General features: G+C 40.1%; 1 protein-coding gene across 1 annotated transcript; it reads left to right on the plus strand.

The window, feature by feature from the left end:
- Positions 1-405: 405 nt before the first annotated feature.
- LOC139445624 (deoxyribonuclease-1-like) lies at positions 406-12,697 on the plus strand. Its single transcript, XM_071226795.1, has 7 exons — positions 406-1,249; positions 2,345-2,433; positions 3,019-3,108; positions 3,571-3,689; positions 9,203-9,470; positions 10,371-10,467; positions 11,993-12,697. The coding sequence occupies exons 1-7, from the start codon at positions 1,097-1,099 to the stop codon at positions 12,131-12,133; spliced, it is 957 nt and encodes a 318-aa protein (XP_071082896.1). The 5' UTR covers positions 406-1,096; the 3' UTR covers positions 12,134-12,697.
- Positions 12,698-17,907: the final 5,210 nt, after the last annotated feature.

Raw genomic sequence — 17,907 nt, forward strand, 5'->3', positions numbered from 1 at the left:
AATTCTTAAGTGACGTCAGCCCAGCAGCAGGGTTGCCTTCTCAGTGATGTATCATCTCTACACCCAATGTCATAGAAAAATCTCAGGGATGTTAGGAGTTTTGAATATTTGTTTGTGAAACTTGTTTGGTAACACACACACACACACACACACACACGCACACACACACACACACACACACACACACACATGCCAGTCACTGTATACGTGCAAAAATCTTGAACGCCACTTTAAACTCAATTCCTCGTCAGTCTCATATGAAATGCCACTTAGAAATTGTAGGTCTTCACGGACTACTGCCTACGCGCGGTACGTGAACGCTACCGACGTGCTTTGTTTATACATTACACTCTCCAGTTTGGAAGGTACATTTTCTGACATTAACACTTCCGCGTCTCACGTGGATGTACACGACGGAAACACATCAGCATTTCGCTGTTGCACAAGTCTATATAAAGAGTTGATTAAGTGTCCTAGCTTTCACTTTCCTATATAGGAATTCTCGATGTGTTTTGAAGTGATTTTCCATTGACAGGCCCACGGATGCTTAAACACACACACAAGAATTCCGGAATGTAGATTGTTTTGTAGGCGTGTCACATATGTATTGTCATTTCTGACCTGAATCTTTTATTGTGGGTGTCTGTATGGGAATGTATTACGGTCACGTGACACTGTGCGGGGTACCTACCCACCTTCTTCACACACGATCACCTGGAGCTAAAAACAGCTCATGTCAACTTACGTTTACAAACATAGTGACGAAGTGTGTCTGAACGTTTGGGCTCGCTGTCATAGTGTTCATGTGACGGATAACGGGGATATTTTAAGCAAGATACAATGAACACTATTCTTAGGACTTAGGGAAACTCATAGTTGCTCAAAGTGAAACTACAGTGTTCCGTAGTTTGGGCATAAATGGGGTAACGTTGAATCGCAGGGATCGATGGATTTTTTAAAGTCGTTTACAACTGATTCCTAAACGTGGGATGTTCATCGTTGTTCGTGTATCAGGGATATATTACACCTTCTGAAACACGGATCACAAAAATTACACTTGATTACCTTCGCCAAGTACTGACTTCGTGGAGAGACAATGATGGAACTGGCCAGGAATGATCTCCTTGTCGGCCTCTGTGCACTGGGCTTGCTTCATGTCACTTGGGGTTTGCGCCTTGGAGCCTTTAATCTGAAAATATTCGGAACATCCAAGGCATCTAAGCCCGATGTTGTAGAAACAATCGCCAAGGTAGGTGACATGTTTATGGCTATCGGACTTACGACATCTTTGTTGTAGAAATACTGACGGGCCACAGGCCTATTTATAGCACAAATCTGTGCCGGTAGTAGATATTCAGAAATTGTTTACTTTTGTCTTATAATTTCGAACTGCATTGAACATAATATATAAGCTGTTATTTTCTAAAATACATCGATATTTGCAGAAAACATTAATTCATTAAACTTGAAGATATTTGGAGATTGAAGCAAGGTATGTACAACTTAGAGATTTTGATAAAACGGGCCATTCGTGACGAACTCGTGTTATTCTGGGACAAGCCGAATAGCGACTCGTGCCCCTCACATTGCCATTTTTGCGACCGGGTTAGCGCAAACGGGCATACCTAAAACAATTGTCAACTCGTTGCGTAATGGTTCAAATAATATTTCCCCATGTATAATATATACTTCAGATGCAATTTGAAGCACATTGGGACGTACGGAATTATACAGTATGATTAAACACATTTAACTGTTTCTTGGGTATATTTTTAGATGCAAGACATATGTAGAATCAAAAATTATTTCTCAGGGATTCTTTGACGAAGAAGTTAAAATCATTCGCGCATTCTGATTGGTTTGTCGTATTTTCGCACATAACATTCATCGATAGGGGGACGAGTCTTCTTGCAGGTTGCGGAAAGGGGCGAGTAGTGACGAATGAAAACGGGCATATGAGAACAATGTGGCACTCGTGTTAACTGTAAACTACACATGTCACCGTCAACCTTTCTTCCGTTTTTTTATGTTTCTTCCTGCTTCAATGTTCAGTACATATGATGAGCATATAGATCTAAATCTGGAAAGTGAAATTCTATATTTTTACAAGAGTAGTTGCATATGATGCTTTTCAGTCTTAAACTGTGTTTTAAACATAATAAATTAATGACATTTTATGAGATAATGCTAATGAAGAGTGTCTTTTTGTATATACATATGTCTGAGTCTTTGAGTACACGTATCAACAAATATTTTAGTAATGACGTGTATGCACTTGACTTGATGACCCTTGGACCCGAGATAAATGGGCTGTATATTTCAAGTCTTTTTTCCGTGACTGCAGGTTATATCTCGGTATGACATCATCCTGTTGATGGAGATCCGCGACATCACGGGGACGGCCGCATCAGTGCTACAGGAGAAACTGCAAAAGTGAGTGTATCAGAGTACACACGTGGATAGTGAGTGTGTTAGTGTACTGACGTGCCGAGTGAGTGAGTGAGTGAGTGAGTATAAGTGCACACACGTGCGCATTGTGTGTGTGGGTGTGTTAGCGCACACACATGCAGGGAGCGTTAGTGCACATGTGCAGAGTGAGAGTGTGAGTGGCATAGTGTACTGAAGTATAGAGTGAGTGAGTGAGTTGTGTGAATGGCAAGTTGTTTCTTTTCAAAAGGTTCTTTTCGTTTCTTTTTTTCACTGGTTAAGAGCGACTCCACGGCCAGGTCTTCGAAATAAGTCTGGACATGTAATTAGAAGCTGTATGAAGCTGAGACATTGTCTTGGTTTAATTAGGGTAGTCTTTACTGCTGAATTAATATACATAATACAATTTTAGTCTGCAGACAAAGCTGGCGTTGAATGACTTGAAACAAACATGTTAGAATGCCAATTGGGCAAAGCCTAGTTTACATAATAAGTAAAGCGAAGATTTATTTAAAAAACGATCCGGTCGTAATACCGGGAACGTTTAATTATTTATCTTTTCATCAGACACGTCATTTTGTTTTATTGTAGACATAAAGATGTAACGTCAGTTTATGGCTTTGAAATCAGCGATCGTCTTGGGCGAACAAAGAGCAAAGAGGAGTATGTTTTCATTTACAGGTAAGTTATTTCTTCACATCATCGCGTCCAAACAGCTTACTCCGTACCCAACACATTACCCTGGGAAGTCGTAACCTAGTAGTGTTGCATGATGTCATTGCAAGCCGTGTTAAAAAGAGTCTTTGCAGAAGGCTCGATATGAGGATTGTTAGAATTTAGGTATGCAATTTGATATAGAGCAAACCAAACATCCAAGACTGCCGCGAAGTCTCTCTCTCATGTCTGTAATGCACAGCCAGACTCCAACACTGTCTTATTCCTTCTCGCAGTGTTTTAAAATAATTTTATTCAAGGGTAGACTAACATTGAGGGAATTCCGCACTAAGTACCCAAAGGCTTGTCAGATACAGGTGTGGTGGTGAATATGTTACCAACACGGTCGTGTTGGCGGGGGCGAGGATGCAGCTAGTGTTGTTACTGATGCAGTTATATCACGTAGTGTCGTTGTGACGGCTTTTTCAGGAAGGACAGGGGCATCAGCGTTGTCGACAAGTACCATTACGACGATGGAGACGAGGCAACGAAAGAAGATACATTTGAAAGAGAACCCTTCATTGTTCGGTTCAATAGCAATAGAACAGGTGGGAGTATAACCTTACCCTTCTGGAATACGTTAGACTTCTGTTTTACATACATACCGCACAAAAAACGCCATTTGTGTTTGACTGTTTTATGCTACTGATTTCCAGGGAAGCATAATTAATAAAATATTGCTATTTACAGACACGATTCATATATTTAAGTAAATATATTTTGTAATGTTTTATTAACATCCATGATATGTTGTTCAGAAAATAGCAGCTTGCACAACATTTTCCTGAGATAAGACTTATCCCCCTTGCCTCGGGAAGGTGCCAAGCTCCTTCCCAGCGCGTGACACCTTCGTTACACTCTCGGTAACATCGCTGCCACCAGTGTGGGCGCGGCCATTACAAGAATCTTGAAATTTGCCCTCCAACCCCATATGTAGTAACGTTTATACTTTTGTTTATGTCTTTGGGAATGCCATCATATTTCAATTTGAAAAGGTTTACGACTGACCATGTTTTCCAGACGAATTTACTTTGTTGTTTTGATAATCAGATTGGTTCGAGATTGCAGACTAACGGAAAATCAACCAACTTCTTCCTTACATTCTTACTTTATCAATAACACGATAGTTTTAATGAAACAGAAATTCAAACTGACAAACGAAGAAAGTAATTTAGCAGCGAAAAGTGTATTTGGCGCACGACAGTCGACACTTGTTTGTAAACACAACGGTCATTCGGTTGCGAGTTCAACTCCAAGCATGGTTGTGGCCACCTATTCACAGTGGGGAGTTTTGACTGGTGGCAGCGATAGTATTGACCTTTTTCACACTTTCGCCATCTTGGATCGAAAACGAGGCTTGGAGAGCATAGCTCCATGCAGTGTGAGTCGCATCAGCTGATAGGGAACAGACAGCATATTGTGCATTTCACTGGTGGACATTTCAAACAAACAAAAAATGGTATCCTCTGTATCTAATACATAAGATATTTCACATTTAATCGTGAGGTCCAACTAAAATATGCCTGTAATACACTGGAATTTGCATTTTGCTGTCAGGATCCCGGAAGTGAATCGAAAAGTGCATTTCGAGATACGTATTTCAGAAATAGATTGTTTTATCATAACCTCTTCGGCATATAGGTACAATGTGACAGTACATTCAATGACAGAAGTTTTGTATCGTAAATAAACCGCATAACATGAAACACGTCAGTGTACTTTTGCAAAATTGCTCAGTCAATGCGCGGCTTGGCGAACTCGAGATCAAGATCGAGATCATGTTTATTTCACGTTTCATAGTGGTGTTTGCTGCACAACGCGCTATCGTTTTGCCATGAGTCCAGTTGACAAAAGACACTTTTTCTGCCATGATTTTCATTTTAAAATATTACAATGTTAATTATGAAAATAATTTGTGTGTCAAAATAAATATTCAGAAGGGGCGATAACTCTATTCAGAGTGTACAATAAACAGATGATACTTTACTTGTTCTTCAAACATCACTTACTTAACTGATTACTGCCGATTGAGATTGCACCATGCACGACAAAAGTAATAATGTGTGAACTGTTTAAAATAAGTTAAAGGAAACTAAAAATTGATAAGCTACTAATACATTTATCCTGAATAGTTTGAAAATGTCTTGATCAGATATGAGAACAAATAAAATAACAAAAGATAAAAAGGAATCAACTTCAATTGGTAATCAAGCCAAGATAAAATATATGTATTGGTACAAATTATGTTGATGGAACAATCTGGATTTCTCGTATTTAACAAAGAAAAACAAACTAAAATTTTCATATCTTTATTTCTCACAAAATAAGTTTTCAAAACTTAACATGGACTGGGTGTCTTTGTCAGTCAAAAGCACCTAATTAAATTCCAGGAGAAAATAATTTTCTTGCTTGTAAACAAATGGTACAATGTGCTTTTTAAGTGTCTGATAAATATTGGCCATGTTGTTTTGTGAGTGAATAAGGCTTTTCACTTCCTCGTCCTTTGACAGGATGCACATTGTAACCATTGTGTTACTGTCAGCGGAAAGCTCCTCCAGACATCCGTCACCCGGATCCTAGAACTTCATTGTGGTGACTCGCTGGCCTGAAATGAATAATTCAATAATATTGTAATAATATTCCTACTTCAATAACATTTTTTTATAAACAATGCTTATTCACCTTCTCTCAAAATATTGCTTATTTAGAAAACAACATTCTTCTGAAATAGAGAAGTTTAAGGAAAATTAATCACAGTGTGTAACATCTGCTACTTTAGAACAATCTTGAAGGCATCAATTCATCTGATATGTCTAAAACTCAAACAGTATATTCTTTGTAAACAGTAAACTCAACAGATGCATCAATTTAATGACAGTGTACTACAGCTCTTTATATCAATGTCACACAGAAATTCACTCTTGTTTTAATGAAACACGTTTTGATATTTGTATTACTTGTATGTATTTAATCATGAAATACTTTGTTTAGTCTGACCATGCTGAAAACATACTTTCGCTAGAGTGAAATAAATAAGATTTTTATTAAAATCAGGTGAAATATCACGTTTTGTCACACCTACAGTCAGTCTGTCTCATTGACACTATGGTTTTCTGAGTAAGGTCATGAAGATCACAAAGAAAATATAGACTTGAATTTATTTTGTCAAATGAAATGTTTATCTCTTCATGTGGTTTACTAAAGTTGATATCTTGCCTTGAAAATATTAACTTTGTCAGATAGATTTAGATTTAACAATATTAATGATTAACAGTTTGGAAACAATACTATGATAGCTACTGAATCTGTTAGTCGTTTCTATAAATTTGTGTACAGACAAGAATATTTTTGTATTCAGGAAAACATCTAAGTTTGGATCCCCCAAAAGAATACTATGTAGAGTTTTTTGTCCTCCAAGATTATCGATAGCTGTCAGTAATGTCTCCCTAAAATCATCATATAAGGTACATTCGAAGAAGAAATGGAGTGAATTTTCACAAGGTGCATGCTATACAAGGAGCATGAGATAAATTCATGCTATCATCGTTATTTGACAAGGAAAACAAATTTCTTCTATGTATTTATATTTTTATATTTTTCTCGTTTTGATTGAATTATAAAAAAATATCAAAATAATCACACCACTTGACTTGATTGAAATAAACTAAAGTTCTAAAGATTGTTAACAATAGTAAAATATTACACCATAACAATATAATTATTGCAAAATGACACAGTAAACTATATTCTTACATATAAATTGATATGATAAATAATCAATAATACATGGCAATTGCTTGTACAAAAGAAATTTTTTTGTTTTAAAACTTTCAAAACATGTTTGTGGACATAAAACCAGATGGGTTTCACAATTAAACAAAGGGAATTAATGAGTTATGATTGCAATAGGCATGGGAATTAAAAATAATTCTGTTCATACTTTAAGTTTTTAGTAATGTCAATATCAATTTATGCATTTGAAATATTTGAATACAAACTGTTAAAGAGTTATCTGTTTCTGTAAATTATATAAAGATCACATGTAGATTGAACATTTACTGGACATTAATTGGTTGGATTTTTGTTCATTTCATGACATGATTAAATTGGTACAGTAAAGTAAATATCATTTTGGTAGAAATATTAATTGTTACCAAAATTGCAGATCAAACTGTACTTTACTTCAAATATTTACACACCCTTTATGTAATAATTCAGTTGAAATATTACACCTCATGCTATCTAATCTGACAACATTGACAATCAAAATAACAACTGTTCACAATCACAACAGCATAAGTAGATCTAGAGGTCTAATATTTTATGGGAATGCATTTGAGTCCATTACAATTTTCATCAAATACGCAACTGATGCAAAATTCTGATTTGTTACGATTGTAAATTCTCAGTAGGTTACAATTTGATTGGTCACAACATAGGCCTATATCAATTAAGTTAGTTTCTGACATATATCTATAGATATGGTCAAAAGGTGAATATTTCGACTTCAAATACAACCCGCAAAGTTATTTAAACTCACAATAAATAGTTTGGTTTAATGGTTTGTAAACAATGAATTACTCTTTACAAGATTTCAGTAGCATTTGTAATAAGTCTGTTCAGCTACCATAAACTGCACTGGGAGTTACCAGGTGGTCATGGATATTTTAAATTGAAATCACAACAGAACGGCCAGACTCAAATTTATATCGGTAAGGAGACCAGATAACAGTAGAATAGTTTGTCAATAAGAATAAGGTTCAATACTTACGATAAATGTAACGGGATGGTTAAATTGTCACAGTTTGTCACGATTGCGTGCCTTGTTGACATCTCCATGTGTTTCATGTGCTATCCAGCCTTCGCCTTCTGCTCTCCAAGCCTCGCTTTCAAACCGGAAGTAGCGAAGTGTGAAAAAGGTCAATAGAGAGCTCCGGGAACGTACTACCGCTGTGAGGAGCTTGGGGAAGGTGCCAAGCTCCTTCCCAGCGCGTGACACCTTCGTAGAGAGCTCAGGGAACGTACCATCGCTGTGAGGAGCTTGGGGAAGGCGCTTACACCATCGTTTGGTTCCAAATATTTCTGATTGCACTCTAGTTCCATCGACACCGTCTGTCCCGTCAGAGGGAAGTGCCATTGCAGATTGGCAACATCAACTTGAGTAGACTAATGGTTAGCGTTAGCTCGTTACATCGAAGACCGGGTTCGATTCCCCACCTGGGTACAATGTGTGAACCCAATTCTCAGTTACCCCTGCCGTAATATAGCTGGAATAAACACGTCGCAGAACCCAACTCACACACTCATTTACCCAGTCAGAAGGAGTGAGTGAGTTGGGTTTAACGCCGCTCTTAACAGTATTCCAGTTATATCGCGGCAGTTAGAAGGAAGGTTGTGGTGGCCTATAGGTGTATATAAAGCGACTGAACTCCCGACAGCCAGATTAGATTCTTTTCATGGGTATAGTAGCAGGGCCCAATCAGCCATGGTGTCCTGGCCATGATGAACTGGACAAGTCTCCATTGTTTAATAACAACATGAAAATAATGTCCCAATTAACCATAAGCTGCCCCGTGTCGATTCGGATAAGAATTGGCCCCGAGCGATCCATGCTGGTCGTAAGGGGCGACCAAATGCATCGAGTGGTCAGGCTTGATGACTCGATGGATTGCTTGTCATCCTACCCCAACCGCGTGGATCGATGCTCACAATATCAACCACTGGATTTTCTGGCCCAGACTTGATTAGTAACAGGTAGCCTTCATAAAGCTGAAATATTGCTGACTGCGTCGTTAAACAACAAACAAACAAACAAGCAAGCCGAAATCAAGAAGACAAGCAATATGCAATTAGAAATGTTTCATGATTATTTTTATTAATTAATATTGGAAACAGCTTCCAGTCTACGTCAATATTTGACCAGAATAATGTTATATGACCTGAATAATGCTTTTCAGGACCTGATCCATGAATAATGCTTTATAGGACCGGAATAATGCTTTATAGGACCGGAATAATGCTAACACTAAATTTCAACACAACTCACAAACTCACACTTCAGTGGTTCCCGACTTCTCGCTCGTGGCCATCCACACCAACCCCACCAAGGCGCTGGGAGAGATCAAGTCACTCCTCGATGTGTATCACGACGTCAAGCAGAGATGGAAGACTAATGACGTCATTATCCTAGGTGACCTCAATGCTGATTGCACTTACGTACGCAAATCTCATTGGCCAACGATTGATATACGTAACCAGCCGGAATTCTACTGGCCAATCGGAGACGAGGTGGATACAACTGTCACCGACACAGACTGCGCCTATGACCGGTAGGAGTGTTTTTATCTGGGAGTAACATTTGCACAATTCGCATTAAATCTTCCGATGATAGAGACTGGTTCCCTGGCGTTGACGTTATATGGTTTCAAGAACATGTAATCTCCTAAACCAGTAGGGGTTCTACTCCCAGGATTTCCCTAAACCCTGCACACATCCTAATGATCACTGCATGTATCCGTGAAGATCCTGGTTAGAATTGACGTTCAGCAACCCATGCTTGTCGTAAGAGACGACGAACGGAATCGGGTGGTCAGGCCCGGTGACTTGGTTGATGCATGTCATCGTATCCCAGTTGCGAAGATCGATGCTAGTCACTGGATTGTCTGGTCCAGATTCGTTTATTTATAGACCGCCGTCAGACAGCTGGAATATTGCTGAGTGTGACGTTAAACAACAAACAAAAACCCCCTAAAGGATCGAGTAAGTTATGGTGCTGTAATACATTACGTTTTGCATACCCGTTCACCTTTATAGCTGCCGAAGGTATGAATCTTTTGTTTGTATACAAAAAGAGATATGTACACAATCGACGGTTGATATGCAAATAGGTGCACCCGATTTCCAAATACGGACATCCAGTTCAGGTTCTCATACATTGGGTCATGTGATTCACACCGCCCGATAGTAAGATGAATTGTCCAATAATTATAACAATTATCCTTCAGTCTGTTGAACAAAACTTTGCCACATTAATTACATTGTTGCAGTTGTGCAAGATGTTTTTTAACCCTTCCTTCAGAATATCAAATGGTCTTTGCCCAATGTGCTTCAAGGAACTGGTTTGCCTGGGCAAGTCTCGATTATTTACAAAGCGCCGTTATATGGCGGGAATGCTGATAACTCGGCCTTAAACAAAATTGACTCACATTTGTAACTGTCAATCATTTCAGGTTCATAATAGCAGGAACCAGACTCAGAAACAGCGTGTTGAACAACAGTGTCGGTATTTACAACTTCCAGAAGCAATACAAGCTGTCGAAAGAGCAGGTAAATTTCTTCTCCATGCGTGACCGCTCGTGCAAGGTACGGAAAAGGGAGACTGTGAATGTCACCAGTCGTCTCTCTCTGCCGTATCTCTGCTGTGTAGCATAGCAACAAGAACCTACAGAAAGAACAACTGTTATCATCGTTGTCGCTCCACTTGTCTGAATCATTTAATCAACTCAGCAAACACGGTAGTAATATCCCGGTGCACTGATACATCAGCGAAAGTTTATATATTTGACAGGACCCCGGACTAGCCCTGAATCCGGATATTCGGAGAAACCCTGATGTATTCAAGACAGGAGACATGCACAAAGACTTTGTTGTTACTGATGTCTCCTAAACACTGAATAATATTAATAATAATAATAATAATAATAATAATAATAATAATAATACAGTAATAATAAAATTATTATTATTATTATTATTATTATTATTATTGTTGTTGTTATTCCGTTAATGTGCTTTACCATTCACCAAGTGAATTCTTATGGCGCTTTGTTATTATTACTCCGGTCGATGGATCAGTGCGCTTTCTAATTTCATTTTCTGCACGCTGGGGAATATACAACCCAAGCTGCCCAGTGAGGCGCTAGGTGGTTTACAATCACAATATCCGCATCTTATCCTACCGGGTACCCATTCACTGCTGGTGAACAGAGGTATATTTCAAACAACGTGTCTTACCTCCCCTGTGCATGTTCAGCATGTTTACACAAGGGGGTTACGGGCGACCTTTAGAAATTACAACCTTACCAGAAATTCACTTTCAATCGCATAAAGTATACATCTTCCCGAGGCAAGAGAGGTAACTGACATTAAAAGTCCAGTTTCCACCCTTGCCGAACTAGGCTGGAATTCCTGGGCTCGATCGTAGCGCCACCAGTACCAATTACGAGTTATGTCCTTTCTATGCCTCTCCTATTGACCAATCAGATTTAACCTCTCGTATCACTTGCATTTGCTTCAAACAAAACGGTGGCGCCCAGTCATGACGATCTGATCGATAATCAAGTTCTATATTGTGATAAAACGAGTCTTACATCGCGAAGTGCATCAAATCACGTGAGCACCTTGATTAAAAACATGAAAAGATATAGAAAATATCTGTTGAGAACGAGTTAGCGCTGCACATGCTTTGCAAATCCTACAGTCGACCGAAATCTGCATGACACTTTACGAACCGGATTTCGATTTCGGTGCCCGATTTTGATTGGACTATGCATAGACTCGTTAGTCCAGCCAAAATGTAACTCCACAATACCAGCCTAGTTCGCCAAGGGTGGAAACTTGACTTTTATAGTCAGTTAACTCACTTGCCTCGGGAAGATGAAAGTATATGGAGGTAACCAACAATTTAACAGCTCATAATAATCGTTGGACTAATGAGGGTGTACCATAAGCGCATAATACTTCTTATTAGTAGATGTTTATAGTAATTTATAGATGTATGTATGATGTATCATTGATGACTTGATTAACGTCACATTTATGCTTTCCCTAATCTGAGCGTTGACTGTCACAGGCCCTGAACGTGAGTGACCACTTCCCTATAGAGCTGGAGTTGAAGGAGAAAATGGCAGTCGGTGAGGGAGCCAACACGACCTTCAACATGGCAGTAGTTGTACTCTCAACCCTGTTTGTTGCCAAGATGTGCCTATGTTGAAACACATATCGAACACGAAACAGCCTTCGTGTCCTTACCACTGTGACACAGATTAATATGTGAACATTTGATTCTGTTGGAGATTTAACGAGCGCTTCTGATGGATCCGATTCCGCACCAGGATTGTTGGCTGTGATTATCCCCTTGTGGCGGAGAAGGGAATGGGATATGACACGACAATGTGAAACAAACACACCCTTGTTACAGGCGCCATGTCCCAAGACGATCGTTGTGGGTATACCTGGTCAGCATGGCTCCCCCGTATACCATGTTTTTTGAAACAGCCGACTGTTTGCATATTGTGACCATGCTGATTGTGTGTCATCGCACAATACTGCGTGTATTGTTGCTCATAATATTAACCACTGGATAAGACTCAGGCTCAAAGGCCGCCATGATTAATCTTGACTAATGCTGACTTTCTTATAAAGATATTGTACGAACTTACAATTCCAATAACGAAAGTGTAATGGATATATACCACACGATGTTACTCATGTGTTCTCAGGGATTCCCAAAGTACCGTTTGTGTACTAACCGATTAATGATATACTGGTATACTGAATTTGGAAGATGTTATTTTTTGCATATTAAATAAATCAGATTATCTCAAATACTTTAAGGGGACGTTTCATTCAGCTGTTAGTTATTTCTTGTCAGTGTTCCAATGTCGTTTTAATAGATTGCAATTTTAATGCCATGGCATTGTACCAGGATGTTTATTACACAAAAGGGGCGATGGGGTCGTCTAGTGGTTAAAGCGTTCGCTTGTCACACCAAAGACCCGGGTTCGATTCCCTACATGGGTACAATGTGTGAAGCATAATTCTGGTGTTCCCCGCCGTGGTATTGCTGGAATATTGCTAAAAGCGGCGTAAAACCATTCTAACTCACTATTACACAATGACAGTGATAACTGCTTTTTCACAAGTAACACCAGGAGATGTGAAACGAACAAATCGGGGATTGCACACATTGAACTAAATAGTTATGTGTTTCAATAACCAGGCAGGGAGCAAATTTTAACACTCCAAATGTTCGTTGCCTAACTAGCTCATGAAGGGAATAGGGGGCACGGGTGGCCCAGTCGTCTAAGGCGCCGCGATTCGCTGTGCAGAGTTGCGTTTCTTGGGAACGCCAGAAACCTATGATTGTGGGTTGGAATCCCTGGTTCGCCCCGATTATGTTTCTAGGTTTGTCAGCACCATACCCGTGCTCGTGGGTTTCACCAAAGTGGTAAACGTCTGAGACCTGCATCACTTCGGTCTTTCCTCCCACATTAAGCTGACACGCCGTGATATAACTGGAATACTATTAAAAGCGGCGTTAAACCCAACGCAATCACTCACTCATGAAGGGAATGGATGGAAGGTATTTCCAGGTGCTGGTTCATGCAGATGCCAAAGGAACACGGGTATGAACATCCGGGCGAGTGCCCTGTGGTACCCATACATCCTTTAGAGTGAGTGAGTTAGCATGGTTTTACGCCGCTTTTAGCAATATTCCAGCAGTATCACGGCGGGGGACATCAGAAATGGGCTTCACACATTGTACCCATGTCGGGAATCGAACCCGGGTCTTCGGCGTGACGAGCGAACGCTTTAACCACTAGGCTACCCGACAGCCCTACATCCTTTAGAACTGTATCCGGCAACTAATGCTGGAGGCGACCGAATGGATCGGGTGGTCAGGCTTGATGTCTTGGCTGCTTGCGTGTCATCGTACCCCTGCGCGGATCTTACTTTTAATCACTGGATTGTTTCGTCCGGACTCAATTATTTATAGGCCGCCGTCATATGGCTCGAATATTGCTGAGTGCGGCTTTTGTATCCCTTGTTGTTGATAAGCAACACGTCATACCCTGTCTTATAAAACTGTGTGTACCTCTAAGACTTGGCATCTTCCGTGCTTGAGGGTTGCCTGGATACAGCCTGCTGAACCGTCCCAGACTCCTGATGGGGAAGATGTTGCGATAGCTGTCGCTGTTGAAATCGTGGGTGCCGTTCACACGCATCTTCCCGAGGCAAGGGAGTCAACTGATTGTAGAAGTCCAGTAGAAACCTTCCAGCAAAGATGTTTTCTGTTTCTTAAACCTTTGTTACGAATAACGGAGGAAGTGTTGCGAGAAGTTCCGAACTATTGGCAATCTTTTCTTCTCTACAATGACCTTTAATAAACTGATTTAAGATACGTTTGATTACAAATGACCAACGGTGAGGCTATTCTAAGTTGGATCACTTGTTCCTAATTATATTCATTCTTGTGAATACACTAGTTTAAACTAACAAATACACAGGTTGTAAAAGAATCGTCATACCCTCTTCGGGGGCACTGATGACCCAGTCGCCTAAGGCGCCGAAATTCGTTGTGCAAAGTTGCGAGCATAGAAACCTGTGATTATGGATTCGAATCCCGGTTCGTCCCGCTTATATTTCTAGGTTTTTCAGCACCACACACGTGTTCGTGGAAATCACTAAAGTGGTAAACGTCCGTGACAACATCATTTCAGACTTTGCTCCCACATTAAGCTGACAGGCGTGATTTAACTGGAAGATTGTTAAAAGCGGCGTTAAATCCAACTCACTCACTCTTACCCTCTTCAAAGAGCAGTTTACTTCACGAACACATTAGTTGGTTCCAGAAAGTGCCTCTAAACTGTTTGCATTGAACACTTAAAACCACGGACACAATCACCGGTTCCAGAAACTCTAGCCTGTACACACTGAACTCTTTATACTGCGAACACAGTCACTGGTTCTATCAACTCTTCGATGTGGTTACTGTTACGAAGTGATTTTCCAAACTGAAACGCCAAGCTTTTTCAAGGTTCACACAGGGTCACACAGATATAGTTTTTATCCATAAATAACCACGCACGATCAGTGCATAATTCACAAATTATGTTGAAACACGCAAGTGTAGGGTTACAATCACAAAAGCCAATACAGTGGGTCCAATACCTGGCAACAGCAAAGCGTTACATGCCCTATAACAAATGTCAGTGCAGTCACGATATTGTGAAAAGCGCTTCATTTAGGCCCCGTCACTATCTACAACGATATCACTTCATCACGACTGAGACCCACCTGTGGACCTACCAGATGTCTGAACCTGATGGATCGAACCTGATGGATAAAACCTGATGTTATGAGTGAGTGAGTGAGTTTGGTTTTACGCCGCTTTTAGCAATATTCCAGCAATATCACGGCGGGGGACACCAGAAATGGGCTTCACACATTGTATCCATGTCGAGAATCGAACCCGTGTCTTCGGCGTGACGAGCGAACGCTTTAACCACTAGGCTACCCGACCAACCCTGATGTTATGAAATAACACGATAGAGTTTCCCCGTAAGGCACACACAATGTTATTTAATCTTGATAGACAGAACTAGGCAAGTAATGGCAGACATAATCTATTTGATGCAGTTATTGGTAATGCCTTGGTAATGTATCTTGGATGTATACTTTGACAGATTTGTGCAGATAAGAATGGACTAATGCGTTATCATCTGGTACTCGATATGAATGTTATACACTTTGTGAGATAAGGTGAGGTGAAATGGGGTTTAACGTCGCATTCAAGATTATTGCACTAAAATAGCAACGTGAAGCCGAGAAATATTTAATAGTGAGCGAGTGAGTGAGTATGGTTTTACGCCGCTTTTAGCAATATTCCAGCAGTATCACGGCGGGGGTCACCAGAAATGGGCTCCACACAATGTACCCATGTCGGGAATCGAACCCGGGTCTTCGGCGTGACGAGCGAACGCTTAAACCAGTAGGCTACCCGACCGCCCAAATATTTAATAGACTCGACCTTGTGTATATTTGTACCGATTTTGCTCGTGCTAGAGTTCGATGTACAAGGCTTAACATTGATACCGGGAGACACCACACAAGTCCACCTGAAAGATAATGAACATATTGTAACGAAAACAAGATGGAAGATCTGTATAATCTCACCGTTATATGCCCAACCTGAGAAAACATTCGAAAGCTAAACCAAATAAATATTTGAATCTCTGTAAAATGTGAGTCTATTTGTAAACTACTTCATATTTGAGCCTATAGCCTTTCATACAATAAACATTTGAATTGGATTGATTTAATTGAATTTATAAACTACTGATTATTTCATGTTGTGGCCCAGTGAGGCTCTAGTTAACAAAAACCCCTTACTGCACCCAGTTGGCCTTCAGGAAAACTTAATGTGGACACGTGTTACCATACTGTGTTACATTGTTACATTTTGACTCGCCATACTGTATTGCAATTAACTGTTTAAGCCTTCATATCGTTTAATTGGCACCTTTGATTGTGGCGTTACGGTTACTTAATAGTAGTTGGTTGGTTGGTTTGTTGTTTAACGCCGCACTCAGCAGTATTCCTTCTATATGCCGGCGGTCTGTAAATAATCGAGTCTGGACCAGACAATCCAGTGATTGATATCATTAGCATCGATCCACGCAATTGGGATACGATGACATGCATCAACCAAGTCAGCTCGCTGACCACCCGATCCCGTTAGTCGCCTTTTACAACAAGCATAGTCACCTTTTACGGCAAGCATGGGTTGCTGAAGACCAATTCTACCCCGGAATCTTCACGGGTCTACTTTGGAGTCAATCACTACAATACCTGAAGTGAAGCGACTTCACCATCCCCGTCTTATTGGTAACTTCTCACAATATAGTAACTAAAACAGACCAGAAAAGGCAGACACGAATGTATCGTCACACCTCAAAGGATACTGTGGGAATTTAGATATGTGTGTTGTGTAACGTCTGGTACATCTATAGTTAGTATACTACATAGTTGTGCAAACTACGGTAGCAAACCGCCTCCGTGGTCTAGTGGTAGAGCGTCCGCCCGGAGAGCGGAAGGTCCGGGGTTCGATCCCCGACCGCGTCATACCAAAAGACGTTAAAAGATGGTACTTGTTGTTACCCTGTCTGGCGCTCGGCATAAAGGGGCTAAAACAAGGACTGGTCGGCTCGGAGTCAGTATACTGTGTCTGAGTGGGGTATTCGTGTTAAACTGCGGCATGGTATCTCAGTGAGCTAGCACTATAAATCAGCATCAGTCCGGACTAGTACAAGCAGCACAAACACACACACGTACATGCACGTCGCTATATAAGTGCAATGTTCTTGGATGCGACGTTAAACCCCATTTCACCTCACCTCACCTCACGGTAGCAAACAGCCACATCTATATGAACACACAATGCCAGTACTGCATTTTGGGGCTTTTCTTATTATCATGTCAGGCACTGGTTTGTTTGATGCAGACTCGTTTTTTTACAAACTTGATATTTCTTATTTATATATTGTTGATAACGGGGTCCGACAAAATCAGACAAACAAACAAACAAACAAACACTCAGTGATGAAACAGGCGGGAGTCTTATCTACATAAAAACTCTCTTCAAAATATCAGTTAAATGTTAATTAATTTTGTGAAAACAAGTCCTCCCCAGCTGATCTATATGAAACTTGCCGATGTAAGGTGTACACATGTTGGCACACACAACACGGCCTCTGGTTAGACCATCATCTGCAAATATATTTACAATATTTCTTTTACAATGGCACACTATTAAATCTGTATCTGTTTAATATTTGTAGATATACTTTTGATAAAAACACATAGATGTATTCCAATATCTTAGGTGAGCGTTATTAACAGAGAACATCGAAACCAATTAATGAAGTGAAGTTAATTATCATTGCTCTGTGTGATGTCCAAAGTTGATATTAAAGTATGCTTCAA

This window comes from Haliotis cracherodii, unplaced genomic scaffold (assembly GCF_022045235.1).
Source record: "Haliotis cracherodii isolate W230 unplaced genomic scaffold, xgHalCrac1.p SCAF_6, whole genome shotgun sequence".
In the NCBI taxonomy this organism is placed as follows: Eukaryota; Metazoa; Mollusca; class Gastropoda; order Lepetellida; family Haliotidae; genus Haliotis; species Haliotis cracherodii.